General features: G+C 60.0%; 2 protein-coding genes across 8 annotated transcripts in view; one reads left to right on the top strand and one right to left on the bottom strand.

Moving 5' to 3' along the window:
- The window catches only part of LOC102156180 (cohesin subunit SA-2-like), a 47,992-nt gene extending 26,822 nt beyond the window's left edge, over window positions 1-21,170 (bottom strand). Inside the window, exons 1-8 of the mRNA XM_038586701.1 lie at window positions 21,119-21,170; window positions 17,696-17,759; window positions 9,757-9,882; window positions 8,822-8,974; window positions 7,197-7,293; window positions 6,148-6,224; window positions 4,098-4,169; window positions 984-1,188 (exon numbers count right to left, since the gene is read on the bottom strand). Of these exons, the coding sequence (XP_038442629.1) occupies window positions 984-1,188; window positions 4,098-4,169; window positions 6,148-6,224; window positions 7,197-7,293; window positions 8,822-8,974; window positions 9,757-9,774 (622 nt within the window). The 5' untranslated portion in view covers window positions 9,775-9,882; window positions 17,696-17,759; window positions 21,119-21,170. The remainder of the gene's footprint in view (window positions 1-983; window positions 1,189-4,097; window positions 4,170-6,147; window positions 6,225-7,196; window positions 7,294-8,821; window positions 8,975-9,756; window positions 9,883-17,695; window positions 17,760-21,118) is intronic.
- A 137-nt stretch (window positions 21,171-21,307) lies between these two features.
- GTPBP6 (GTP binding protein 6 (putative)) overlaps window positions 21,308-26,445 on the top strand; it is a 21,618-nt gene continuing 16,480 nt past the window's right edge. For all 7 annotated transcript variants that reach the window (XM_038586699.1, XM_038586696.1, XM_038586695.1 and 4 more), the window contains exon 1: window positions 21,308-21,683. In XM_038586699.1, coding sequence (XP_038442627.1) covers window positions 21,308-21,683 — 376 coding nt within the window. The remainder of the gene's footprint in view (window positions 21,684-26,445) is intronic.

The following is a 26,445-nucleotide window of genomic DNA, read 5'->3' as shown; positions in this document are numbered from 1 at the left end:
CGGACGGCAGCGCAGGCCCAGGGCCCCGGCACCGGGTCCGCCGCACCGCGCCCTCCCGCACACGTCGCCCTGGCCCGCCGCGCTCCCCCCACCGCTGTCACGGCCTTTGCTCCTCGCGGGACGGTGGGAGGAGCCGCTCGTGCCCCCGACACTCTGCTCCGGGTCCTCCCGCAGCAAACCCCGCTCCGTGGCTTCTGCGCCCCTGCAGCTCCCGGGCCCACCCGCCCAGCAGCCTCTGCGCCTGCAGGTCCGCACGCTGGCAGCGCGGGGTGTGGACACCAGCCCTGACACAGGCGCCCAGGCCCAAGCCCCCGTCCCCGGGGCCCCGCCCACGGCCCCGCCCCCGTGGCCAGTGGCCCCGCCCACGGCCCCGCCCCAGCCCCGTGGGGCCGCCCCCAAGCCCGAGACCCCGCCCCCAGTCCGTGCCCCGCCCCCTGTGGTCAGTGGCCCCGCCCCGCCCCGCCCATGGCTCCGCCCCCGGTCTGTGGCCCCGCCCCGGAACCAGTGGGTCCGCCCCCCGGTCTGTGCCCTGCCCCCAAGCCCGTGGCCCCGCCCCCTGTGGCCAGTGGCCCCGCCCCGGACCGTGGCCCCGCCCCTGTGGCCAGTGGCCCCGCCCCAGCCCCGTGGGGCCGCCCCCAAGCCCGAGACCCCACCCCCGGGGCCAGTGGACCCGCCCCATGGCTCCGCCCCCGGGATGTGCGGGGGCCCGAGACCCCGCCCCCTGTGGTCAGTGGCCCCGCCCTGCCCCGCCCATGGCTCCGCCCCCGGTCTGTGGCCCCGCCCCGGAACCAGTGGGTCCGCCCCCCGGTCTGTGCCCTGCCCCCAAGCCCGTGGCCCCGCCCCCTGTGGCCAGTGGCCCCGCCCCGGACCGTGGCCCCGCCGCTGTGGCCAGTGGCCCCGCCCCGAAGGCAGTGGCCCCGCCCCTGTGGCCAGTGGCCCCGCCCCCAGCCCCGGGAGCCGGCACCCGCCCGGCGGCGCCTCACCTGCCAGGGAGCTGGTGTGCCGCAGGCTGTACACGGCCGAGTTGGTGAGGCCGCTGAGCATGCAGATGACCGTGTCCATGAGGTGGCCGTCACACAGCACCGACGAGTGTGTCAGGTGCACCAGCAGCTCCGTGAACTCGCAGAAGTTCACTCTAAACCGTTTCCAGAAGGGCCCCGGCCCCACGATGGGGTAAAAGTCATTCTGCTGTGTTGAAGACAGAAGGGGGCGAGGTGCTGTGTGACGGGCACAGGGGACTGGGCCCCGAGATCGCGACCTGGAGCTCTGCCCCGCACAAGGGTCTCCGGGTCACACGAGCACACCCTATGAACCTGGGGGTCCCACATCCACGCTGACACAGGGTGACCCCGCGAATCACTGACCCTGCACCTGGGGGGTCACAGGTCCACGCTGACACAGGGTGACCCCACATCTCCCTGACCCTGCACCTGGGGGGTCACAGGTCCACGCTGACACAGGGTGACCCCGCATCTCCCTGACCCTGCACCTGGGAGGTCACAGGTCCACGCTGACACAGGGTGACCCCATATCTCCCTGACCCTGCACCTGGGGGCGTCATAGGTCCATACTGACACAGGGTGACCCCGTGTCTCCCTGACCCCGCACCTGGGGGGGTCACACGTCCACATTCACCCGTGACCGCAGCTCTCACTCGTCCTGCACCTGGGGGATCACAGGTCCACAGTGACCACAGTGACCCCAGCTCTCGTACGCCGTGCCCCTAGCCAAGATCAGATATACACACCCAGTGACCCCACCTCCCTGAGACCCAGCAGCTGGGGGTCACATATCCACAGCCACCAGGGTCACCCCATGTCCCCCACAGCCTGCACCTGGGCCGACGGTCCCGCGTCCCCCTGGGCAGGTCGGCAGGCTGTGCCGGGCGGCCCCCACTCCGGCACGCGCCCCAAGGAGCTGGGCCCTCTGGCTGTGGCCAAGCACGTGCAGCTGCCGACCGCCGTGTGAGCGTGAAAGCTCCTTACAGGCACCGCTCTGGCCCGTGGGGCTCAGCCAGGTCCTGCTGTCCCCAAGGGACCAGGGGACTCCCAGGGACTCCACTGGGGAGGGGGTCGGAGGCCGAGGTCGGGAAAGGCAGCAGTGCTGGGCCTGCGGGCACGGGCACCCCCCGCCTTCCGTCTGCTTCCCGCCCCAATGCCCACAAGTCACCAGGACAGCCCGCGCCCACCTCCTGCAGCACACGTGACACGGGGCTCACGGGGACAGCCCTCCTCCCGCCGCCTCCATGCCCCTGCCCACACCCCTGCCCCGTGCACTCCTTGCGCTGCTCCCCGCACAGCACCCCCTCCACCCCGTCCCCCACGAATCACCCCCCTTCCCCCACCCCCCCCCCCCGGAACCTGTGGTTGCCGCTCGGTGCCCTAGAACAACTCCCTGTTCAACCACTCTGCACGCACACGCACACACTACACAAACCCTCACTGCGGGTCATTCCAACCATGAGCATCACAACACCCTTCGGGGGCTGACGCACCGAGTACACAGAACACGACCAGATCTAAATGTGCCAGTGTAGACAGATCAGTCAGGTCTAAGTGTGCCAGTGTAGACAGATCACTGTCACGGCTCCATGACACAGTGTAGACAGATCACTGTCAGGTCCAAATGTGCCAGTGTAGACATATCAGTAAGGTCTAAGTGTGCCAGTGTACACAGATCACTGTCAGGGCTCCACAACACAGTGTAGACAGATCACTGTCAGGTCTCAATGTGCCAGCGTAGACAGATCAGTGTCAAGTCTAAATGTGCCAGTGAAGATCGATCACTGTCAGGGCTCCATGACACAGTGTAGACAGATCACTGTCAGGTCCAAATGTGCCAGTGTAGACAGATCACTGTCAGAGCTCCACAACACAGCGTAGATAGATCACCGTCAGGTCTAAACATTGCAGTACACACAGAATATGATCAGGTCTAAATGTGCCAGTGTAGACAGTATACAGTCAGAACTCCATTACACAGTGTAGACAAAACAAGATCAGGTCCAATGTACTGGTATAGATGGAACACAGGTGTCCCTGACACCATGTAGACAGATCACCGTCAGGTCTACATCCCACTGTAGACAGGACATAAGTCTAAATGTGCCTAGTGTAGACAGATCACTGTCAGGGCTCCATGACGCAGTGTACACAGATCACTGTCAGGTCTAAACATCCCAGTGTAGACAGAATATAATCAGCTCTAAATGTGCCAGTGTAGAGAGAACACAGGTCTCCATGACACAGTGTAAACACGATGAGGTCTACATGTGCCAGTGTAGAGGAACAGTAAGGCTTCGATGACACAGTGTAGAAAGAACACTGTCAGGTCTAAATGTGCCCGTGTAGACAGAACACGATCAAGTCTAAATGTACCAGTATGGATGGAATAGTCAGGGTCCCATGACCAATGTAGACAGAACATATCAGGGCTCCATGATGAAGTGTAGACAGATCACCATCAGGTCTAAATGTGCCAGTACAGACAGGACACGATCAGGTGTCAGTGTGCCAGTGTAGACAGATCACTGTCAGGGCTCCATGACACAGTGCAGACAGGACACATCGGGTATACATGCACATTGTAGGCAGCACACGGCAGGTAGACATTCCCAGTGTAGACAGAACAGGCTCGGGCCTAAGTGTCCCAGTGTAGACAGGACTCACTGAATGAACTCACTTTTGCAGGACGAGTCAGCTCTAACTGCCCTGTTGCGCACAGACACAGCCCGGCCCCACCACCTCACGTGGGCCCTCAGTGTACTCGGCGTGGACCGAGCGCCGCCAGGTACCGTCGCACTGTGCGCAAGCCTGGGAAGCGCTACTGTAGCCAGTGTGGACGGGACGGGTCAGGTCGGGGGGAGTTCCCCTCGCCCCAGTCAGGACCTGGTGAGGTCACAATCCAGCAGGCCGCCAGGACCCGGGCAGCGGGGCCCGCCTAGCGCTACCCGGCACACGCCGTGGCCCCTCGTCCACGACCAGGGCGCCCGCCCCGCACGGGGAACCCGACACGAGCTCCGCGGGCTCCGCGGACGTGGGGCTCGGCAGGAAACCACGCGGAACCGCCCCGTTCTGAAACTCCGCAAAGCGTGTTACCAGCTTCTCTGGCCACATGATGGTCAGGATCCAGGGGTAAGCCAGAAACTTCTTGTAGTACAGCCCGGTCTCCTGCAAGAACAGAGAAGCGGCGGTGACGTGCAGCGTCCCCGGGGCACCCGACTGGCTCCGGCGGGCCAGGCCCGTGCAGCACGGGCGCTCGGAGCACCTCCGACCCCCCAGGGGCCGAGGCCCGTGGCGGAGGGGGCCCTGCTCCGGGCGGCCGACAGCGCGCGTGCCCTCCTCTAGGCAGGAGTCCACGTCCGCCCTCACGCCAGCACCCTTGGGAGGGGCGGGAACGTACAGCGGCCATGGGGCGCAGCCCTTGGGTTCACGGGCTCACGCCCAGAACACACACTGCGTCTCCCTGGAGGCCAGGCAGGGGAGAAGGCACGGCACAGATGCCACTTCGGCACAGATGCCACTCGGCGGGGGGGCGGGGGCGTGTGCTGCTCGCGCTCCCCTGGTGCACGCCCTACGGCCAGTACGTGTGTCACCCGCCTGCTGTGGGCCCTGCACGCACGGCATTTCCCCGGAGAGTGTCCTGCTCCTTGGAAGGCACAGGGTCTCCCGCGACGGAGGCAGGGTGGGGGGCTGGCAGAGCCACCACTGCTGCTTCTGAGGTGGGGGAGACTGAACACGACCCCGATCCACGACGGGGGCTCCCCGAAGAAGAGGCACAATCTGAGTCAGGGCCACGCCGAGTGACCCAAAGGAAGGACCTAAGTTTTGGGATGTGGAGGCCAGAAGAACAGCAGGGGTGTCCCCCACAACTGAAGGCCTGGGCTCCCCACACCCCTGAGCTTGCGGGCTTAAGGGGAGCCCACCCGGGGACAGACGGTGAACATCACATGGGGTCCCAGCGGGTTCTGGCAAACACACACAGTGGCACACACACCAATGCATGGGACTACATACATTCGCTCACGTGCACATATACACACATGCAGCACAGCACAGAGGCACATGCATGGACCTGCACACACACTCGCTCACATGCACGCATGCACAGCACCATTCAGAGGCACATGCATACAGATGGACCTGCACACACTCGCTCAGGTGCACACAGGCACATGTGCATGCACACACAGCACAGCAGCACGTGCACAGAGCTACACACACACGTTTGCTCACCTGCACATATGCACACGTGTGCATGCACAGCACAGAGGCACATGCACACATGGACCTACATAATACTCATGTGCACATCTGTAGACATGCATGTATGCACAGCACAGAAGCACATGTACACGCATAGACCTACATACACTCGTGCACATGCACGTGTGTGTGCACAGCAGCGCTGTGGCACATGCACACACAGACCTGCACACATATGGACACGTGTGAGCATTACAGCACCATTCATAAGCACATGCACATACATGAACCTGCACACAAACTTACATGCACATATGCACACGTGCGTGCATGTACAGCACTGGACAGAGGCATATGCATACGCATGGACCTGCACACACACCCCCCCTCATGTGCACACGTGTGTGTACGCACAGCACGACTCAGAGGCACATGCACACACATAGGGAGTGAGAGGAAGGCAGGAGAGTATTAGCTGCTGAACACACTCGAAGCTTACACGTCCTTCCCCTTTTCTTAGTTTAGTCGTTCCAAATAAGAAATCAAAGAAAAAAGTTACTGTTCTTTGACCTGATTCACAAGACTCTCGGAGGGCACTGTGAAAGTGTTTTAAGATACGAGCCATGAATGCAGAAATTACGCCCGTCCCTGAAAGGACGAGTCGATGAGCAAACCGCGGTCCCCTCACACAGCGGAACAGGGCGCAGGCTCGAAGAGGAAGGACGTTGTGCACCTGCTGTGGACGGACCTTGAGGACGTGGTGCGCAGTGACATGAGCCAGCAGCGGCAGGACGGCTCCCACCCCAGAAACAGGGTGGCCTCCCTGCCCGTGCCCCAGCCCGCCTGTGGGCGCGCGTGCCGGGGGGCGGCGGGGCAGCGGCGCTCAGGAGGCAGCTCCCGCCCCGCGGCCCCGGGCTCCCGGGCTGCACGGAGCCCGCCGCACCTGGTCAAACTTCTCGGTCATCTTGTGCACCACGCTCTTGCCTTGGTTGCTCTGGTACAGCTCGGCCGTCACCACCCCTGCAGAAGAAAGGGGGACACGTGGCCCCAGCCGCCTTCTCCCCCGTGGTGACGCCTCGTCCGTGAGAGAGGGGGCGAGGCCGCAGAACCCGCAGCTCCCACTGTCTGCACGGTGGGGCCTCGGTGAGGCACGCACAGGGTGCCCGTCGGCCGCCGCAGGGGCTTCTCGACAGGCTGGTGGGCCCCGCGGTGGCCGCAGCAGCTTCCAGAGGATGCCCTGGTTGTCCCCGGTGAGGACGACTGCTCGAGGTGTGACGCACGCACGGGCGAGGGGCGCACTCAGCGGCGGTGCGTACACTCACTGTGAGCGCCCATCACCAGGGCCCACTGCAGGCAGCCCCCCCCCCCACACGTGGGCAGCGTCCTCTCGTTTCCCCGGCCCAGGAACCGCTGAGACGTCGTCCGTTGGTGGCTGGACGTGCCCGTTGTGGGCATTTCGTGCACAAGGGGTCACAGCTGTGCGGTCCGGTGCCTGCACATCCCCCCGAGCACCATGTGTTCACAGTCCATGCACGTGGCAGCAGAGGTCAGCGCTTCCCCACTGCCTGTCGCTGAATAATCTTCACCCCTCGATCCCACGACCCAGAGATCATGACTTGAGCTGAAACCAAGTGTCAGATGCTTAACCAGTGTGCCACCCAGGTGCCCCTGCGTCCCTCTTCTTACAAGGACAAGGTCTCATGGGACCAGGGACACCCTAAGGACTATCTTCCTGCTTCCATCTGCAAAGATCTTACCTCCCAGTGAGGTCACATCCTGAGGTCCTGGGGTCAGGACGTGGGCACATCTTCCCTTGGGGAAGAATCCATCCTTTGCTCTGAGATGACAACGCTGCTCACAGAAGCAGCAAGCTCTCCCACATAAAGGAGCCTCCGGGCCACCCTGGCTCTTAAATCCGCACGTAGGCAGGACAGGCAGGCCCAGCGAACCCATGTTTGGGGACACCCACAAGTGCCCAGGAGCACAGCTCACCTTCGCAGCCACAGCACTGGACGAAGAAGCTGATGAGGTCCAGCAGGGCCAGCTCCCTGTCCTCCTTATACGACTGTACCCACTCCTCGACGGCCGTCTGCATGGGCAACAGCCACTGGTGAGCACGCGAGTGTGAGGAGGTGCATGTGACAGGCCAGCCGTGAGAACACGTGTGCGATCATGCATCAGATGGCCAGTGGTGAGCACCTGTGTCTGTGATGAGCAGTGTGTGATAGAGCAGTGTGAGCAGTGGTGCACACATGTGTGATGAAGGGCATGTGACGGGCCGACCGTGAGCACTTGTGTGTGTGTGTCTGTGTGTGATGAGCTGCATGTGATGGGCAGCAGTGGGCACTCATGTGTGTGTGTGTGTGTGTGTGTGTGAGATTAGATGTGTGAGCACTTGTCTATTTGTGATGAGCTGTGTGTAACGGAGCAGCTGTGAGCAGGTGTGGGCACACATGTGTGATGAAGGGCATGCATGGGCCAACCGTAAGCACTTGTGTGTGTGTGTCTGTGTGTGGGATAAGCTGCATGTGATGGGCAGCAGCGGGCACTTATGTGTGTATGAGATCACGTGCATATGGTGCACAGTGGTGAGCATGTGTATGTGCATGTCTGTCATGAGATATGTGTGTGACAGGCAGTGGGGGCACTTGTGTGTGAGGTCAAGTGTGTATGACAGACACGAGTGAGCACTTGTGTGTGTGTATAGGTGATGAGGTGCATGTGACAGCCAGCAGTGAGCACATGTGTGTGCTCATGTGTGTAAGATGAGGTGTGTGTATGACGGGCAGCAGTGAACACTTGTGTGTGCACGTGTATGTGATGAGGTGCATGCGACGGCATCAGTGAGCATGTGTGTATGTACATGTGTGTGATGAGGAGCATGAAAGCACACATATGTGTGAGATATCACGTGATGGGTAGTTGTGAGCATGTGTGTGTGAGGTCCCCTGTGTGCAACAGGCGGTGACGAACACGTGTGCATGTGTGTGTGAGATCAGGTGTGGGTGATGAGCAATGGTGAGCACGTGTGTGTCTGTGTGAGGGAGAGAGCAAGTGTGTGTGCTGGGCAGCACTGAGCACCTGTGGGTGTGCACATGTGTGTGGGATCAGGTGCATGTGATGGGCAGCTGTGAGCACGTGTGTGAGATCAGCTGTGTGTAGGATGGGAAGTGGTGACCACATGTGTGTGCACGTGAGTGTGAGATCAGGTGTGTGTGCCGGGCAGCACTGAGCATGCGTGTGTGCACGTGTGTGTGCCAGGCCACAGGGAACACGTGCAAAGGGCATACGTGACAGCCGGAGGGCAGGCTCACACGGGGCTGCGGCGCTGCTGCCTGCAGCGGGTACTGAGTCCGCAGACTCCCACCAGGCGCCCCGCCCGCACCCACGCCCGCACCCGCACCCCACTCCCACACCGGCTTGTGCACCCCGCTCCACACCCCACACCCTGCTCCCCGCTCCCACACCCGCGGCCCACGCCCGCACCCGCTCCCGCATCCACTCCCACACCCTGCTCCTGCACCCCGCGCCGGCTCCCCGCACCCGCTCCCCGCGCCCGCATCCGCTCCCGCACCCGCATCCGCTCCCGCACCCGCGCCCCACGGCGGCGGCGGCACCTGCACGGAGCTCCTCCCCAGGGCGACCATCTCAAAGAGGGTCAGCTCAGTGGTGACGGCCACTCTCCTCTTGCGTGGCTTCCGCGGCGGCCGCCCTCGCCGGTGGTTGCCCTGCCCGCTGGCACTCAGGCCCCCGGAGGCCGCTCCCTGCGTCTGAAAGCCAAGGCGAGGATGTGTCGGGGCTGCACCCTGCGCCGGAGCCCCGTGTCCCCGGGAGCCCGAGGAGGCCCTGCTGAGGTCCTGGGGGACGAGGACCACGGTCCTGGGAGCTCCACGGTCACAATCAGGAGACAACAGCGACCCCGCGGCACGCCCTGGGGGGCCCGGCCACACCACGTCCTCACGGCCGGCCATCACATCAAACAAGTCCTGGCTCCGCGTGGCCTGTCTGCACCTGCCAGAGGCCACCCCTGCTCACCTGGGACCCCGGGCGGGGACCGCAGGATGGGCTGGGCCACGGGCACCTGCAGTGACGGTGGCCGAAGACACCCCAGCACCCCCCCAGCAGGGAGGGGACGCCCAGTTGGAGGACGGGGGAAGGGACACTGAGCCTGAGGACTGGGAGGGGACACCATGTATGAGGATGGGGAGGAGACACTGAGCCTGAGGGTGGGGAGTGGACGCCGGGTCTGAGGGCAGGGGAGGGGATACCATGTCTGAATGTCTGCGGATGGAGAGGGGACACTGAGCCTGAGGACAAGGAGGGGACGCCGTGTCTGAGCACTGGGAGGGGAAGCACCCTGGGAGCACCATGGGGCCCTGGGCTTGTGGTTCGGTGGGCAGGCAATGTAGGGACGAAAGCCTCCAGGGTCCAGGGTCCAGGGTGGGAGCCGCCCAGCGCCCGGCCTGCCATGGAGAAGCACGTCGCCACCCCCACCCGGGCACCCCTCCCAGCAGTGCTCTGTGCCAGCTGGAGCTCCTCCTCCTGTCATCACCTCAAACAAGGTCACCATGGAGATGAACTGGCCAGCCTGGTTCCTGAGCCTCCTGCACGAGGGCCGCCCTCGCCGTCGGGGTCCACGCCCCCTGGCATCCCGGCCCCCCGAGGGTCCTTCCTGCACCTACAAGCAGAACGTGGGATGTGAAGAGTCAGGGAAGGCGGGGGACCGGACGCCGGCTTGACGACAGGACCCCTCACCACAGGAGTCAGGAAGCACAGGCACAAAGTAGCCGCTACAGCTGCCGGTTCCCAGCAGGGGCCCCCAGGCTAGGAGGGATGCCGCCCAAGTCACCCACTGCAGCTGCGGGACAGACACCTCGGTCAGAGTTCCAGACTGTCACCAGGCCCTCAGCTGACTGCTCATACACCAGCCTCCCCTGTGCCCGCGTCCCCATCTGCGTCCCCGGCCCAGCCTGACACAGCAAGTCCATGTGCTACAGCCACAGCCATGAACCAGCCATGTCCAGGGGACTGCAAACCATTCTGAACCCAGTGCTCAGGGCTGTCCCTCAGCGCCATGGGGTACCCATCACCCCACTGATCAGGGCCCAGGATGCAGATGGGGAGCTCAGGCGCATGACCACCAAGGTCGGGGGAGGTCAGTCTCCTGGGACAGGTGAGCCAGCTCTCCCTGTCCTTATGGGCGGGTGGGTGGGGCCCAGGGTCTGAGCCCACCACAGCCTCAGGGGGCACAGGGAGGGTGGCTCGGAATCCGGGGTCATGTTCACATGCCGATGAAGAGGGTCACAGTAGAAGCTGCGGTCATGCGCAAAGACGGCAGACCCCGGCAGTCATGGAGACCGTGAGACTGGGGGGTCTTGGCAGAAACTGCGGCCACATAGGCAGACAGCAGCACTCAGGGGTCACTCAGGGTACTCCTGCCCCATAGCAGCCTGACCCTCCCTAGTGGGCTGCAGCTCCCGCGTGAGGACCACTACGGACGCAGTGAGAGCCACGGCCACACCTGCCCCGACCCGAGGCTGCCCCGCCTGCTACAATCTGACCCACCAAGGGCTCCCTGACACTGTGAGTCCCCGAGGGCCATCCTGCGGCACAGAGGGCCTGCTGGATAGGCGCACATACAGCACCCCACCCCTGCATCCCCACCCTGGGGGCCTCCATGACATCACCACATGGCACAGTCTTCATAACCGAGAACATGCAAGGTCTCCAGGGCTAGGCCAGGCTGGCTCACTGGCACGATGACCTCACCGCCACACACACCAGGTCCCGCCTCTAGGAACCGCACATTGACACGTGTGTACATGACAGTCCTTGCGTCAGGAACACGCTCTCAGGTGCCTTCAGGAAGATAAAATTACAAAGGTACATGCATCCCCAGAGACACTGCGGTGACGCACATGTGGTGTGATGCTCATGTGAGGAATTTATATCTTTGATCCCTACTTGTCTCATCAGTGTCTGAGAATTGGGTTAAAATCTGAAGCTATAAAAGGCATTTTCTGTAGTGTTACGTAGGATAGGGAAGAGGGAGCAGAGTAAATGTTTGAAGGTGGAGGAATGGCAAGCAAGTGGTATGTCCTGGGGATAACAAGGACCAAAAGCCAAACATTAGACTTTCTTATTTGAAATTATTACAGACTTGCAGAACATGTGCAAAAATCATACACAGGGCAGCCCAGGTTGCTCAGCGGTTTAGCGCTGCCTTCAATCCTAGAGACCCGGGATCAAGTCCCACATCGGGCTCCCTGCATGGCGCCTGCTTCTCCCTCTGCCTGTGTCTCTGCCTCTCTCTCTCTCTCTCTCTACGTGTGTGTCTGTCATGAATAAATAAATAAAACCTTAAAAAAAAACGATCTCTATTTTTAAAAATAAATAAATAAATAAAAATAAATTGCTCCATGTGGCCAGCAGCACTGCATGAGGGATGAATAAGCACTAGAAGCACAAGTCTCCTTGCCCATGGAAGACTGGATGGTTGTCCTATACCTGCATCTACACTGGGCCAGAAATGGGGCAAGGTTGACTGTTTCTATTCCACAAGGTACTGGAAGTCCTACCCCGTGGAACGAGGAGGGGAAGGAAATGAAAGGCATCAGACTCAGAAAGAAGGTATAAAATTATTCTGAGGCAATTTTGACATGATTGGCTATGTAGAAAAATCCCAAAGGACATAACAAACTCTCTCCTCAAATTCAAAAGTGAATTTAGCAAGGCCACAGGATACAAGGTCAGTATAATGAAATCAATCATATTTCGATAAACAAGCAATGAAAAATTGGACACCAAAAGTTTTAGAAAAGCAATACGTATTACGACAGCTCCTCAAAAACAAAATACTTAAGACATCAGCCTAACAAAATACGTGTAGGGTCTGTGTAGGAAAACTACAACACTTTGATGAAAAAAAATCAAATAAGACCTTCAGAAACAGTGAGCTATACCATGTCCATGGAATGGAATGGGGACTGAGCCGCTCTACAACAGCTGGGGACGTCAATAAGCCACTCTCAATAGGGACAGAACGACCAGACAGAAGACAAGTGAGGACGAAAAGGACTTAAGAAACCAACTAGATCTAAGACACATAGACTGAGCCCTCCACCCAGCAACAGCCAGCACACACCTTCCACTCATGAGCACTCCGGACACTCCCCAGAACAGACCACTTCTTAGGCCGCAAATGAAGTCTTAATAGATTTCAAAAGACATAACATACGAAGCATGTTCTCTGATCACAATGAAAGAAGTCAGAAACCAGGAACAGAAGGAAACCTGGAAAATTCACAAATCTATGGAAATTAAAACACATACTACTGGGCAGCCCGGGTGGCTCAGTGGTTTAGCACCGCCTTCAGCTGAGGGCCTGATCCTGGAGACAGACCCAGGATCGAGTCTCACATCGGGGTCCCTGCATGGAGCCTGCTCCTTCTTCTATCTCTGTCTCTGCCCCCTCGCCCTCCATGTCCCTTATGAGTAAATAAGTAAAATCTTAAAATAAATAAAATAAAATAAAATAAAACACGTACTACCAAAGAATGAGTAGATCAGAGAAGATATCACAAGGGCAATTAGAAAATACTTAGAGACAAAGGGAAATGAAAACACAACATCACTAAAACTTCCAGGACACTGGGAAAGCAGTGCTAATGGGAAATTCATAGCTATAAATGCAGACACTGAAAACCAAGAAAGATCTCAGATAAACAAGGCAAGTAAGTTTACATGCTAAGGATCAAGAAAAAGGACAAAGTGAATCCAGAGCTTGCAGAAGGAAAGAACTAATAAAGAATTAGAAGTGACGGATGCCTGGGTGGCTCAGCAGTAGCGCCTGCCTTCGGCCCAGGGCGTAATCCTGGAGACCCGGGATCGAGTCCCACGTAGGGCTCCCTGCGTGGAGGCTGCTTCTCCCTCTGCCTGTGTCTATGCCTCTCTCTCTCTCTGTGTCTCTCATGAATAAATAAAATCTTTAAAAAAGAAATCTGAACACACCTATAACTAGTACGAGACTGAATCATTAACCAAAATCTGAGAGATCATGAACATGACGGCTTCACTGAAGAATTGTACAAACCTGCTTTGTTTTTTTTTAAGATTTTGATTTAAGATTTTTTAAAGATTTCTCCCTCATGAACACTGATGTGGAAAACCTCAAAAATAATACCCACAAACAGAACTCAGCAGCACGGTAAAGGACGATACAGCCACGTGGGGCTTACTCCTGGAGTCGAAGCTTGGTTCAAAATACAAGAACTGATCAACTTAAGGTACCACACCAAAAGAATTAAGGAAAACATGTCACATGATCAACTGCATTGATTCAGAAAAAGTATCTGACGAAACGCAGTACCCTTCTGGATAAACACAAACACACACACACACACACACACACACACCGAGAACCTCCTAAGAATAGACGGAAATAATCTCAGTGTAACCAAAGCCGTCTATGAAAAGCCCACAGTGAACACCATGGGGAACGTGGAGAGGCCCAAGGTCTTCCTCTAAGATGAGGAGCACGGCAAGAATGTTCATTTGTGACACTTTATTTATTTATGTATTTATTTATTTATGAGATGGCTTTTTTTTAAAGATTTTATTTATTTATTCATGAGGGACACACACACACAGAGAGGCAGAGACACAGGCAGAGGGAGAAGCAGGCTCCATGCCGGGACCCCAACGCGGGACTCGATCCCAGGACCTGGGGATCATGCCCTGGGCTGAAGGCAGGCGCTAAACCACTGGGCCACCGGGGCTGCCCGTGCCACTTGTATTTAACACAGTAGTGGGAGTAGTGGCAGAGCAAGCAGGCCGGGCGAGAGAGAAAGAGAGAGAGGAAGGAAGAAGGAGGGAAGGCAGACAGACAGACGTCCAAACCGGAATGAGTCCAATTACGTTTGCAGATGATATGATGTCACGTGTAGAAACGCTCGTGATCCTAGACACACACACGTAACTGTGGAAACCAACACATGAATTCAGTCAAGTCGCAGGATACAAGGTCAACACACAAAAATCAGCTGCATTTCTACACACCGGTAACGAACAATCTGAAAAGGAATTAGAAGAGGACACAGACGACAGTATCTAAAAGAATAGAAGCACTTATGGGATTCCTGGGTGGCTCAGCGGTTAGCGCCTGCCTTCAGCCCAGGGCGTGACCCTGGGGTCCCGGGGTCGAGTTCCCCGTCAGGCTCCCTGCTTGGAGCCTGCTTCTCCCTCTGCCTATGTCTCTGTCTCTCTCTGTCTCTGTGTCTCATGAATAAATAAATAAAATCCTAAAAAAAAAAAAAAAAAAAAGAATAAAAGACCTAGGAATTAGCTTAACCATGACGGTGAAAGACTTGAATAATGGAAAGTACAAGACATCGCTGGAAGAAATTAAAGAAGATATAGATAAATGGAAAAGCATCCTATGTTCATAGACCAGAAGACTTCCGAGTATTAAAAAGTGAACACAACGCAACATGATCTAGAGAGTCAGCAAAATCCCAATCAAGACCTCAGCATAAATTCCCTAGATATTTGTGAGCTGGGTTTTTTCTTTTTCTTTTTCTTTTTCTTTTCTTTTCTTTTTTTTTTTTTGTGAGGTGGTGTAACATTTAAGTGGAAAGAAAGAGCAATGAGCACAGTGAAAACCATCTGCAAAAATCACTCACTTGGAGGATTCACACTATCTAATTTCAGACTTTAGTGTAAAAGTATACTAATCAACCCTGTGTGGAAAAAGACAGTCCCGTACATCAGTGGAATAGGACACAGTCCACAAGGAGAACCACAAATACGGTCAACTGGCTTTTTATAAAAGCGCAAAAGCAACTCAGTGAATAAAGGATAATCTGCTTAAGTATCGTGCTGCACAACTGGACACCCGTATGAAAACAGTGACCTCCGGCCCACATCTTCCGGCTTACCCAAAAATCATCTCAAAATGGATTATGGACCTAAAAGCTTTATTTTATTATGCATTTTTTTAAGATTTATTTATGCATTAGCGACAGAGAGAGAGAGAGGCAGAGACAGGCAGAGGGAGAAGCAGGCTCCATGCAGGGAGCCGACATGGGACTCAATCCCGGGCCTCCAGGATCACGCCCCGGGCTGCAGGCGGCGCTAAACCGCTGAGCCACCTGGGCCGCCCTGGACCTAAAAGCTTTAAAACCATACAGCCTTCACAAGAAAAACAATGGAAGAAAAAATTTGTTATCTGGCGTTAAAGTCCTTAGACCCATCACCAGAAACGCAATCCATCAAAGGAATGATTGATAAACTATGCTCTATCAAAACTGAAAACGTTTCCGCTGTAAGAGATACTGCGGACGGAAGGATGAGACAAGCCAGCGTCTGGGAGAAAATACTTGCAAAGCACAAACCTAACAAAGGAGGTTTCCTGATATTTTATTTTAAAGAACGCTCAAAACTCAACAAGGAATGAAACAGGTCAGTAAAAATGACCCGTGAAAGATTCCTGCAGAGTCTTCAGCAGAAAGCACACTCCGACGGGACGACGCACATGGGGAGGCGCTCGTGTTGGGTGCACACGGAATCCGCTCGGCCGCTGTGGGGGCCGCGAAGATCCCGCAAGCTGAGGGTGCTGGCGGGGACGGTCCTAGCTGCCGGCGTGTGCACCCGAGCACGCTGCAAGGCAGTGCGGCGACTCTCGGCCGTGCAGAGCTCGTGCACCAACGCTGCGCCCCTGCATTTACCCGAGACGCACAGGCCTGTGTCAGTGTGAAGCCCTGGGCATGGCCTCCTGGCAGCTCCGCAGTCACAAGCCGACCTACAGGCTCGGCCCACCCCAGGACACAGGCAGCGTGCCGGGGGCCCACGGGCTGGCAGCCTGGTCGCCACGAGGGCGGTGACCTCCCGAGGTGTCACCGTGCAGCCACATGCGGAACTACGTCGTCGTGCTGAGGACAGAAGCCCCACCAAACCCAAAGAGAAACGGAAAAGAACCGTGTAGTGCATGAGCCCGTGTAGACAAAGCCCAGGCCGCGCTCAGGGGGCACGGTCAGCGGGCACGCCCGTGACGAAGGCGGCAAGACCGAGCCCTACGAGACTGGGGGGATGGCGGAGTGCCACCGTCCCGATGGTGGTGATGGTCTCACGGTGTGGACCTAGTCACACCGCACGCTTTCAGCACGCATTGATTCCACATCAAGCATTTAGGGAAAAACATGCAATGAGCTTGAGTCTCCGTGGCAGGTACACGAGAGGACACGTCACGTCCGCGTGGAGGGGGCAGCAGGATCAAGGGACGGGGAGCCGAGAACAGCCCACGAAGCAGGCTCCGTGCCTATGAGTCGGGCAGGAGCGTCACCAGCGACTCCTCCTGGGGACACAGCTCCCGCCCCGTTCACCCCGACCCTCAGCACCCCTCACGGCCTGGGATTCCGCGCCCAACAGGGCCGCAGCCTAACCCACACGCCCGCCCGTGTGCCGCACATGGACGCAGCAGGTTCTCACTCGTTTGGAGACCACTGCTTGTCACCCTCCACATGGCAGCGCCCGTGCGACACCAAAATCATAGCCGGGCTGCTGCTTATTTTCGTTCTGAAATCAGGAGCGATCAGAAAATAGCAATCTTGGGGCACCGGGGTGGCTCAGGGGTTGAGCGTCTGCTTTCGGCTCAGGGCGTGACCCTGGGGTCCCGGGATCGAGTCCCGCAGAGAGCCTGCTTGTCCCTCTGCCTGGGTGTCTGCCTCTCTCTCTGCATCTCTCAGGAATAAATAAATAAAATCTTAAAAAAAAAAGAGAGAGAGAGAGAGAGAACAGCGATCTTACTGCGGTGCAGTCACAGCCTCAGGTGCTGGTAACAACCCAGTGTCCGCTGGGGGTTATCAGCCCCACTCGGAACAGCCACAGATGGGATCGCCGACTCCGCAGCCAGTGCTCACGCCAGCCGCACTCAGGATACATTCAGCCTTACTGTGTTGTTTTTCTCGTACGTTTCTGCCCTTTTTTTTGTAGTAAGCTCCACGTGTAGCACGGGGCTCGAACTCATGACCCTGAGATCAAGAGCCAGCCCGCTCCGCCAACGGAGCCTTAAAACTTTGTAAGACAATAGATATGATGTGAACGCGTTTCTCAATTAAGGTTTCGGGCATCTATCTGCGGGCGCAGACGAGCAGACACGCAGGTGCATACGTGCGCTCAGGTGTGTGGTACAAAGAGAGCAGAAGGGGGCGCCTGGCTGCTCCACGGGGACAGCACGCCACCCTTCATCTCACGGTTGTGAGTTCGAGCCCCACATCGGGTGTAGACATTACCTAAATAAAATAAAATAAAATAAAATAAAATAAAATAAAATAAAATAAAATAAAATAAAATAAAAATCCTGGACGAATGTTCACCAAAATCTTGGCAGTGACCGCTGTACGGTCGGATGACAAGGGACGGGTACTGCCTTCCGTGCTCCCGTGTGCACGCTGTCCGTGTAAACGTGGCCGCGCTCACGGCGCAGGAGCACTTACCAACACAGCGTCCCGGCCGCCGCCACCACAGACTGCCACCGCGTTCACCCTCTCTCGGCCAGACCTTCCACCAAAACACAAGAGAAGTCAGACGGCGGCCTGGAGCCCCTGGTGCCACAGGCCGCCCCCCACGCCCCCCCGCGAGTCTGTCGGAGGCACACAGCGCGACTGCAAACACGGGGGTGCCAAGTAGCTCGTCTGCCACTCGCGTTCTGCAAATGGTTGTCGGCAGAGGGAATGAAGCAACAACGGCAGACAATGCCAAGGAATCGGGAGCGGCCGGCTTAGGAAGGCGTGAGCTCCAGGGGTCCCCGTACTGCGAAGGGAGGAGGGAGGGGTGAATCACACCCCCGCCTCTGCCTGCTGCTAAGTCACCCTGCGGGGTCTGGGGCGTCTGAGCCCAGGATATACCTCAGCCTCCCGTCCGCGCTGCGTCTCCCAAGCGCGGATAGCGGACAATCGAGAAAATGGAACACTTTCAGATGCAGCCCAGCGCTCGGAGCTGCCTCCCCGCCCGCGTGCACAGCGCATCTGCCCCGGGGCCCGTCTTCCCCTCTTCCCCACGCCCCCCGCAGCCTCATCCCCATCGCTGCCCGTGGAGCACAAACAGGGGACCCTCGTGCGAGGGCTGCGTGGCCAGTGAGGTCCCCAGAGCGCTCTGCGTACGCGAGGCTGCCAGGATCCGGGGCTCACTCGGGGGAACCGTCTGCCCTCAGGAGCGGCCATGAGACACAAGGTCCACAGCAAAGCCCTAAAAAATGCGTTACCTCATTATGAAGCGTTAATCCTCGCGTGGCCCTCCCACGGCCACTGCTACAGGCCGCAGGGCAGGCCGGCTCGGGGCGCGGGCGGGATGCAGCCGGGATGTGGCCGGGATGCGGCCCGAGGCCCCCGAGAGGGCGCGAGCCGCGGGGAGCCAGCGCCCGGCCCGGCCCGGCCCGCACACGCTCGCTGGCGCTTCTCCCCCAGCCACACGCTCCCCTCTCCCGAGGAGGCAGGGCTTGCGTGCGGGGACCTGCCCGGACCTCACGCCAGGTGGCGTTGCAGGACCACAGCAGGCTCCCGAGCGCTCTCCGCTGGCCTGCCCTGCCCACGGGCCTCCCGCTTCCCAGAGCCAGCTCCTGGGGGACCCACGACCCGGTGGCATTTCCCCGGACTCCCTCATCCCTGCAGGCCTGGAGCCGTGCGACACAGCAGAGGGCTGGGGGACCTGCCCCGGCTGCAAGTTTTAATCCCGTCTCTGTTCCATCCACACGGGGATGGGGACGGCACCGGGAAGGACGGCCCGTCGGGGCTGAGTTTGCCCGTTTTCCGTGTGCCGAGGGACCGATGTCTCAGCTCAGTCCTGCTCAGCTTGCTCGCGTGACTTGGGGCCACGCGGACCACAGGCCTGCCCGGTGACACCATGTCCGGGGTGCCCTTACTGCCCGTACGTAGGAACGGAGGTGCCGCCCAGGCTACGGCCCCCGTGGCCCCCGGGTGTCTGCCCCGTGCTACGTGTCACAGGGCGGAGCTTTCACATCCTCTCTCTAAACAGCAAAAAGGCCGCGGCATCCTGCACACACTTAAAAGGGAACGTTTCCATTAAAACTGCTCCTCTGTGAAAACAAGAACCTCCTCGTGACAGCGGGCACCCACGTGACCCTTTCAACACCGCGCGCGTTTGGATCTTCCCTGGAGACTATAAAGAAGGGCCCGAACGGGAGGCGCGCTCCTTTGGAACAGCCCTGCTCTCTCTGCCTGGACCCAGCAGACTCTGCAATCATGCTGCACACCACTTACCTGCCACGTGTTGGTCCCCAAACGGGACCTGGGACCCCTAGGGTCACATGCAGGCCAGTACCAGCACAGACTTCTGAACCCTGCCCAGGCCGGAGTCGAACCCCAAGCCGCACTGGGGATGCCCCAAGTCACCATCCCACGCCCAAGGCAGAGTACAGGAGTCATACCCCCATAGCAGTGATGGACTCAGACGTGCTAGGAAAAATGAGACTCCTAGGGACTGGCTCGGATCCCCGAGGCAGGGTGTGGGGCCCCCAAGGCAGGGTTCCAGACCCCCAGGGATGGGACAAGATTCCCACGGCAGGGTTCAGGCCTCCCGAGGCTCTGCTCATCTCCCCAAAGCGGGGTCTAGGGCCCCTGGGTCACAGTCCTGGCTATGGAACCCCTGCGGCCAGGTCAGAATCTCCAAGGCAGAGTTGCGGACCCCGATGGCTGGTTCAAAGCCCAGGGCCTGAACCTCTGAGGCCTGAACCCCCAGTGCCTCACCTGGATTACCAACATAGACTTCATGACCCCCCAGGCTAAATTCGGAATCTCTAAGCAGTCCCCACTCCTCAGCCAGGCTCCAGATCCTATCTCAGACTTCAGGACCCCCGGGGAATGGTTCAGATGTGAAGCCAGGGAAGTGTCTGGGACCCCCAGGGCAGCACTTGCACCCCTTAAGGCAAGGTGCCAGATCCCTGGGGGCTTTCAGACCTGCAAGGCAGGATGTGGGACCCCCCGCTCCATGCAGGGCAGCACTTGGATGGATGTCCAAGGCAGGATGTGGGACCCCTGGGGGAGGATATGAGGACTCCCCAGGGGACCTGCAATGGAGGATGTATGCACCCTAGGGCAGGATGGGGGACCCCCCCCCAGGGCAGCACTTTGATGGATGTCTAAGGCAGGATGGGATGTGGGACCCCTGGGGGAGGATATGAGAATCCCTTCCCCATGGGACCTGCAGTGCACCCTAGAGCAGGATGGGGGACCCCCCCCCCTCCACCAAGGGCAGCACTCGGATGCCCAAGGCAGGATGTGGGATCCCTGGGGGAGGATATGAGGACTCCCCAGGGGACCTGCAGTGCAGGAGGTACGCACCCTAGGGCAGGATGGGGGACCCCCCGCCAGCCAGGGCATCACTTGGATGGATGTCCCAGGCAGGATGTGACCACTGGGGCAGGATATGAAGACTCCCCAGGGGAGCTGCAGTGCAGGATGTACGCACCCTAGGGTAGGATGGGGTGACCCCCCCTCCACCCAGGGCAGCACTTGGATGCCCAAGGCAGGAGGTGGGATCCCTGGGGGAGGATATGAGGACCCCCAGGGGACCTGCAGTGCAGGAGGTACGCACCGTAGAGCAGGATGGGGGACCTCCCCTCTACCCAGGGCATCACTTGGACGGATGTCCACGGCAAGATGTGACCCCTGGGGCAGGATATGAGGACCCCCCAGGGGACCTGCAGTGCAGGAGGTACGCACCCTAGGGCAGGATGGGGGACCCCCCCCCCAGCCAGGGCAGCACTTGGACGGATGTCCACGGCGGCAGGTGGGACCCCCTCCACCCAGGGCAGCACTCGCCCCCCGCGGAGGGCTCGGCGACCCCGGGCGGGAAGGGGGCGAGGGGGACGCGTGCGGGGAGCCCCGGGCGGGCCGCACTACCTGGCGCGGGCGTCCGCCGAGAGTCGGCCCCGCGAGCCGAGCTCCGCCTGCCGGCGGCATCCCAAGCCCCGCCCGCCCGAGACCGCGCACCAATCAGGAGGCGGCGGGCACGTGACGCCCGGCGCCCAATGGGGAGTGCGGGGGAGCACGCCCCCGGAGCCCCGCCCCCGCCGCGCGAGCGACCGCGGGATGTGGGCCTTGCGGGCCGCCGTCCGCCCGGGGCCGGGGCTCTGCCGACTGGCTCGCGGCCGCCGGCTTCCGAGAGCCAAGCCGCTGGCGCCGCTGCCGCCGCCGCCCGCCTGCCCGGAGCGCGCGCTCGCCGCCTTCGGCCCCGGGGGCGTCAAGAGGCGAGGCGGTGAAGGCCGGGGCCGCCGGGACGATGATGGCCCGAGAAGCCGAGCGGGAGAGCAGGAGGAGGAGGAGGAGGACCCAGGTGACGCGGAGCAAGAAGAGGAGGAGGAAGCGCTCCTGAGGACGGAGCCTTTGCTGCCTCTGGGGACCCAGCGCGTGTGCCTGATCCACCCTGAGGTCAAGCGGGGACCCGAGAAGCCGAAGCTGACTCGAGGTGACCCGCTGCGGCGCAGGGGCGGGGGGAGGGCGACGGGGACGCCAGGATTCCGGGGGCGGGGCCGGGAGCAGGAGGCGGGGCTCCGAGGGCTGAGGGGGCGGGGCCGGGAGCAGGAGGCGGGGCTCCGAGGGCTGAGGGGGCGGGGCCGGGAGCAGGGGGCGGAGCTCCGACGGCTGGAGTGGGCGGTGGCCCTCTGGGGGCGGGGCCGGGAGCAGGAGGCGGGGCTCCGAGGGCCGAGGGGGCGGGGCCGGGAGCAGGAGGCGGGGCTCCGAGGGCTGAGGGGGCGGGGCCGGGAGCAGGAGGCGGGGCTCCGACGGCTGGAGTGGGCGGTGGCCCTCTGGGGGCGGGGCCGGGAGCAGGAGGCGGGGCTCCGAGGGCTGAGGAGGCGGGGCCGGGAGCAGGGGGCGGGGCTGAGGGGGCGGGGCCGGAAGCAAGAGGCGGGGCTCCAAGGATCACCCTGAAAGCGTCCCCGCCATCCCCCCAAAGCTGCCCTGGGTCGGCTGGAAGCTGCCGACCCCCTGCCCCGGGACCCCCCCTCCCTGGGGCATATAAGTGCCGTGACCTTCCTGCTCCCCATCTGCACAGGAGGAATCCGACACAACTGTAGAGCCTGTGCACGGCCAGGGGGTGTGTGTGTCAGCGGGTCTGCGAGCCTGTGAGCGCGAGCGTGAGTGTGAGCGGGCATATACTCTCATCATGTCCCTGAACCCTAAGGGTCGCGCCACCGGTGTTACCGTGCTCACACGGTACAGCTACAGACCGGCGGCGGCCCGCCCTTGCCCTTGCCAGGCCCCGTCCCTGGGGCAGGGGCACCCTCCGCCCTCCCGTGACTCCCCTGACGCAGGCTCGGGGCGCCGCTGGCACAGGCAGGGAGCCGCCCCCTGGGCCGGGCGACAGGGGCTGGGGACCCCGCAGGGTGGTCCTGGATGCCCTGGGATGACCCAGCCCCACAGCGGGAGGATGCCGGAGGACGAGGTCCTCCGGACAGCATAGACGGCCCTCCAGGGACCTCGCCCCGGGGCTGGCTGCTGCTGGCTGCGGAGAGGGAGGCCGCGGAGAGCCCAGTCCCTGGCGGTGACACAGGCACGGGTGTGAGCCTCGCGTGAGGCCAGGGCACAACCACACTGGCTTTGGGCAGAACAGGGACCCCACAGGGTGGCGGTGCAGTTTATCCTGCCCCTCCCCCCCACATGCCCTCCCCCTCTCCCTCCACCTCTCCTCCCCTCCCCTCTCCTCCCTCCCCCTCTGCCTCTCCTCCCCTCCCCATTCTCCTCCCCCCTCCTCCCCCTTCCTGCTCCTCCCCTCCCTCTCCTTTCCCTTCACATCCCTTCCCCCTCCCCTCCTTCAATCCCCCGCCTCTCCCTCCTCCCCTCCTCCTCCCATCTCCTCCACGCCTTCCTTTTTTTTTAAATTTTTTTTTTTTTAAATTTTTATTTATTTATGATAGTCACAGAGAGAGAGAGAGAGAGAGGCAGAGACACAGGCAGAGGGAGAAGCAGGCTCCATGCACCGGGAGCCCGACGTGGGATTCGATCCCGAGTCTCCAGGATCGCGCCCCGGGCCAAAGGCAGGCGCTAAACCACTGCGCCACCCAGGGATCCCTCCTCCACGCCTTCCTGCTCCATAGAGACCTTCCCCGAACTCTGTGTAATTCTCGGTAACATAGAATTCACCATTTCATGGGCAGGTTCAGTAGCATTTAGTACGTCCACAGTGCTGGGCGGCCTCCACCGCTGCGCAGGTTACATTCGTCACCTGGGAAGGAGACCCCGTCCCGCTAATAGCGGCCACTCTCCGCAGCATGCCTGCCCACCCCTCACAGCCCTGAATGTGCTTTGCGTCTCTGTGAACTTGCTTCTTCTGCACGAGCTGTGGAAGTGTTTTGTTCCTTTTTTTCTTTTGTTCTTTTTTTTTTTTTTTTTTTTTGCTCAAAGGCTTTGTTTTCATGCAGGGGCAGATTCGCAGAGGGTTCCCACATAGGTCGTGTCCCACTGCTCAGCATCGTGTGTCATCGGCATCCCCACCACACTGGGAGGCGTGTTCCAGTGCAGGAACCTACATGAACATGCAGCCGTGCCCAGAGGCCGCGGCTTGGTCACCTTTCGCTCTGGGTGTTGGACGTTCTGTGGGTCTGGACAGGGTGCCATGCCGCTCGCCCACCATACGGGGTCACATAGGGTAGTTCCATGGCCACACCAGTCTGCACTCCACCCCACCCCCACCCCGGCAACGACAGCTCTCTACCATGTGCTTCATCTTGCTTTTTCCAGGATGTCGTAGTTAGACTCGTGCACCGCGCAGCCTTTGCAGACCAACTCGTGCATCCGAGGTTCCTGCGTGATTTTGTGGCTTGACAGCTGACTTGTTTAGTGCTGATGACACTGTCATCTGCGTGGGCCCTGGTTCCTTTATCCATCCACCTGCTGGGGACACATGGGTCCTTCCAAGCGGCTGTAAACATCTTTCTGCAGGTTGTGTGGGGACACATGCTTTCGGTTCACTTGGATGAACCCCAGGGAACGTGACCGCTGGACCCTACGAGCATATTTAGGTTTGGGTTGTTGTTGATGTGGTTTATGGTTTTATTTACCTCAGAGAGAGAGAGAGAGAGAGAGAGAGCAAGAGACAGAGCACAAGCGAGAAAGAGGGAGGAGCAGAGTCCCACTGAGCAGGGAGCCCGACGCGGGGCTGGACACCAGGGTCGTGACCTGAGCTGAAGGCAGACGCCTCACCTGCTGAGCCACCAGGCGCCCCACACCTGTGTTAAGTGTTGTAAGAAGCCTCCAAGGTGCTTTCCCAGCGGTGGCACCGCTCTGCGTTCCCGTGAGCAGCCACGGAGACGTCGTGGCTGCACGGCCCCACAGGTCTGCACGTGCTGCGTTAGGGCCCGGCTCACGGCCGCGTGCTGGGCTCTCATTCCAGTTTGCATTTGCTCCCCCCGCTGAGCGTGTCTTCTTCCCAGCTTGGCGTGTCCGCAGGTCCTGTGGTGACATCTGTGACAGGTCTCCAGCCCCAATTTTTTTTTTTTTTTTTTTTTTATGATAGTCTCACAGAGAGAGAGAGAGAGGCAGAGACACAGGCAGAGGGAGAAGCAGGCTCCATGCACCGGGAGCCCGATGTGGGATTCGGTCCCGGGTCTCCAGGATCGCGCCCTGGGCCAAAGGCAGGCGCCAAACCGCTGCGCCACCCAGGGATCCCTCCAGCCCCATTTTTAATCAAGTTTTTCTCTCTTACCGCCGAGCCTCCGGAGTTGTTCATACGTTGTGGAGACTGGTCGTTTCTCACATGTTTTTTACAAACGTCTCGCTCTGGTCTGTGGCCCGACTCTTCCTTCCAGGTGCAGACGTCTGTCATTGTCACTCGTCCTCGCATCCGCAGGCTTAGAGATTCTGGGCTCAGCCTTAGTGGCCCTCACTGAAGCCCATCAGAGGCAGTCTTCACTTCTGTTAGCGTGTTTCTGACCGCTAGCCGGCATCTGCCTTCCGTTCTCTCCTGGCCTGTGCGTCTGTCTGCTTACGCTGCCGTGTGTTCTTGTGTGCTTTTTTTTTTTTTTTTTTTTTTTTTTAAGATTTTATTTATTTTTTCATGAGAGAGAGAGAGAGGCAGAGGCAGAGGGAGAAGCAGGCTGCATGCAGGGAGCCCGATGTGGGACTCGATCCCGGGACCTCAGGATCATGCTCCCAACTGCTGAGCCACCCAGGCGTCCCGTCTTCTGTCACGGCCCTTAGCACGTCAGTCACAGTCGCTTCAGGTTCCCCAACTGATGAATCCACCAGCCCTGCCACTGTCAGACTCTGGTTCTGATGCTGCTCTTTGTCTTCACGTTGCGCGTTTTCCTCGTGGCGAGCCCTGTGATTCCTGCCTGGTGGGCAGGCATGAGGCGCGGGCCGAGGAGCTGCCATCCGTGGGCCTGCGGTGCTGTGCTGGTGACGTGCAGGCGGGGAAGCACTCGGTAGCCCCAGTCCCCAGTGCGCCCGTGCCTCTGAGCTGTGGACTGCAGCAGCGTTTCAGCGTTGGCTTCCCCACGGGGGCCTGAGGCCTGGAGTTGAGGGGTGCCACATGGCATTCTGAGCAGCCCCCAGGCGGCGGCCCGTGGCAGTAGCCCGAAGGCACTTGACCCCAGCAGGAGGTTATGGGAAGCTGTACCGTGATCCACGATGGAGCTGGGGAACCTGGGCCCCCGCGGAGGTCAGGGCAGACAGCACGGGTGTGGTGTGTCAGTGGGCCACGCGTGACGGTGAAGGAGGGACGTCCGGGTGGCCCTGCACACCTGACCTGAGCGGCCACGGGGTGGGGGTGAGAAGGACCAGCTCTGTCCATCAGCAGTCAAAGCTGAGGACACTGTGCCTCCTCTCAGCCCAGAGGATGGGGACCCCGTCCCCCCGGAGCAGAGCCTGGGGCCGCCCCTGGCCTCCAAACCCTGCCGCCCTCTCATGCACATCCCCACCCGGCCTGTTTCCTCCCTGTCCCTGAGCTCGGGGGATGACCACCCACCACCGGCGATGCTCCTAGAACCTGCCGCGGACCCCCTCCTGCGGGGCCGGCCTCGAGGACCCAAGTGTCATCCCATGTGCCCTGAGCGGTGCCTCTTCCTGTGCCACATTGGCACCAGGCCCCGGGGACGCCCACTCCTTCCCTCGGGGGCTCACTGCGGGGGAAGCAGCGGGTCCTGGGCCCTCAGGGGCTGCCATGCAGGACATGCCGTCTGCTGGGTCACAACAGTCCCTGGGGCCTCACTGAGCAGACGTCCCGTTACGTG

This window comes from Canis lupus, chromosome X (assembly GCF_011100685.1).
Source record: "Canis lupus familiaris isolate Mischka breed German Shepherd chromosome X, alternate assembly UU_Cfam_GSD_1.0, whole genome shotgun sequence".
Classification (NCBI taxonomy): domain Eukaryota; kingdom Metazoa; phylum Chordata; class Mammalia; order Carnivora; family Canidae; genus Canis; species Canis lupus.
The sequence above is the reverse complement of the archived record's forward strand: the minus strand, read 5'-3'. Positions and strand labels throughout refer to the sequence as shown.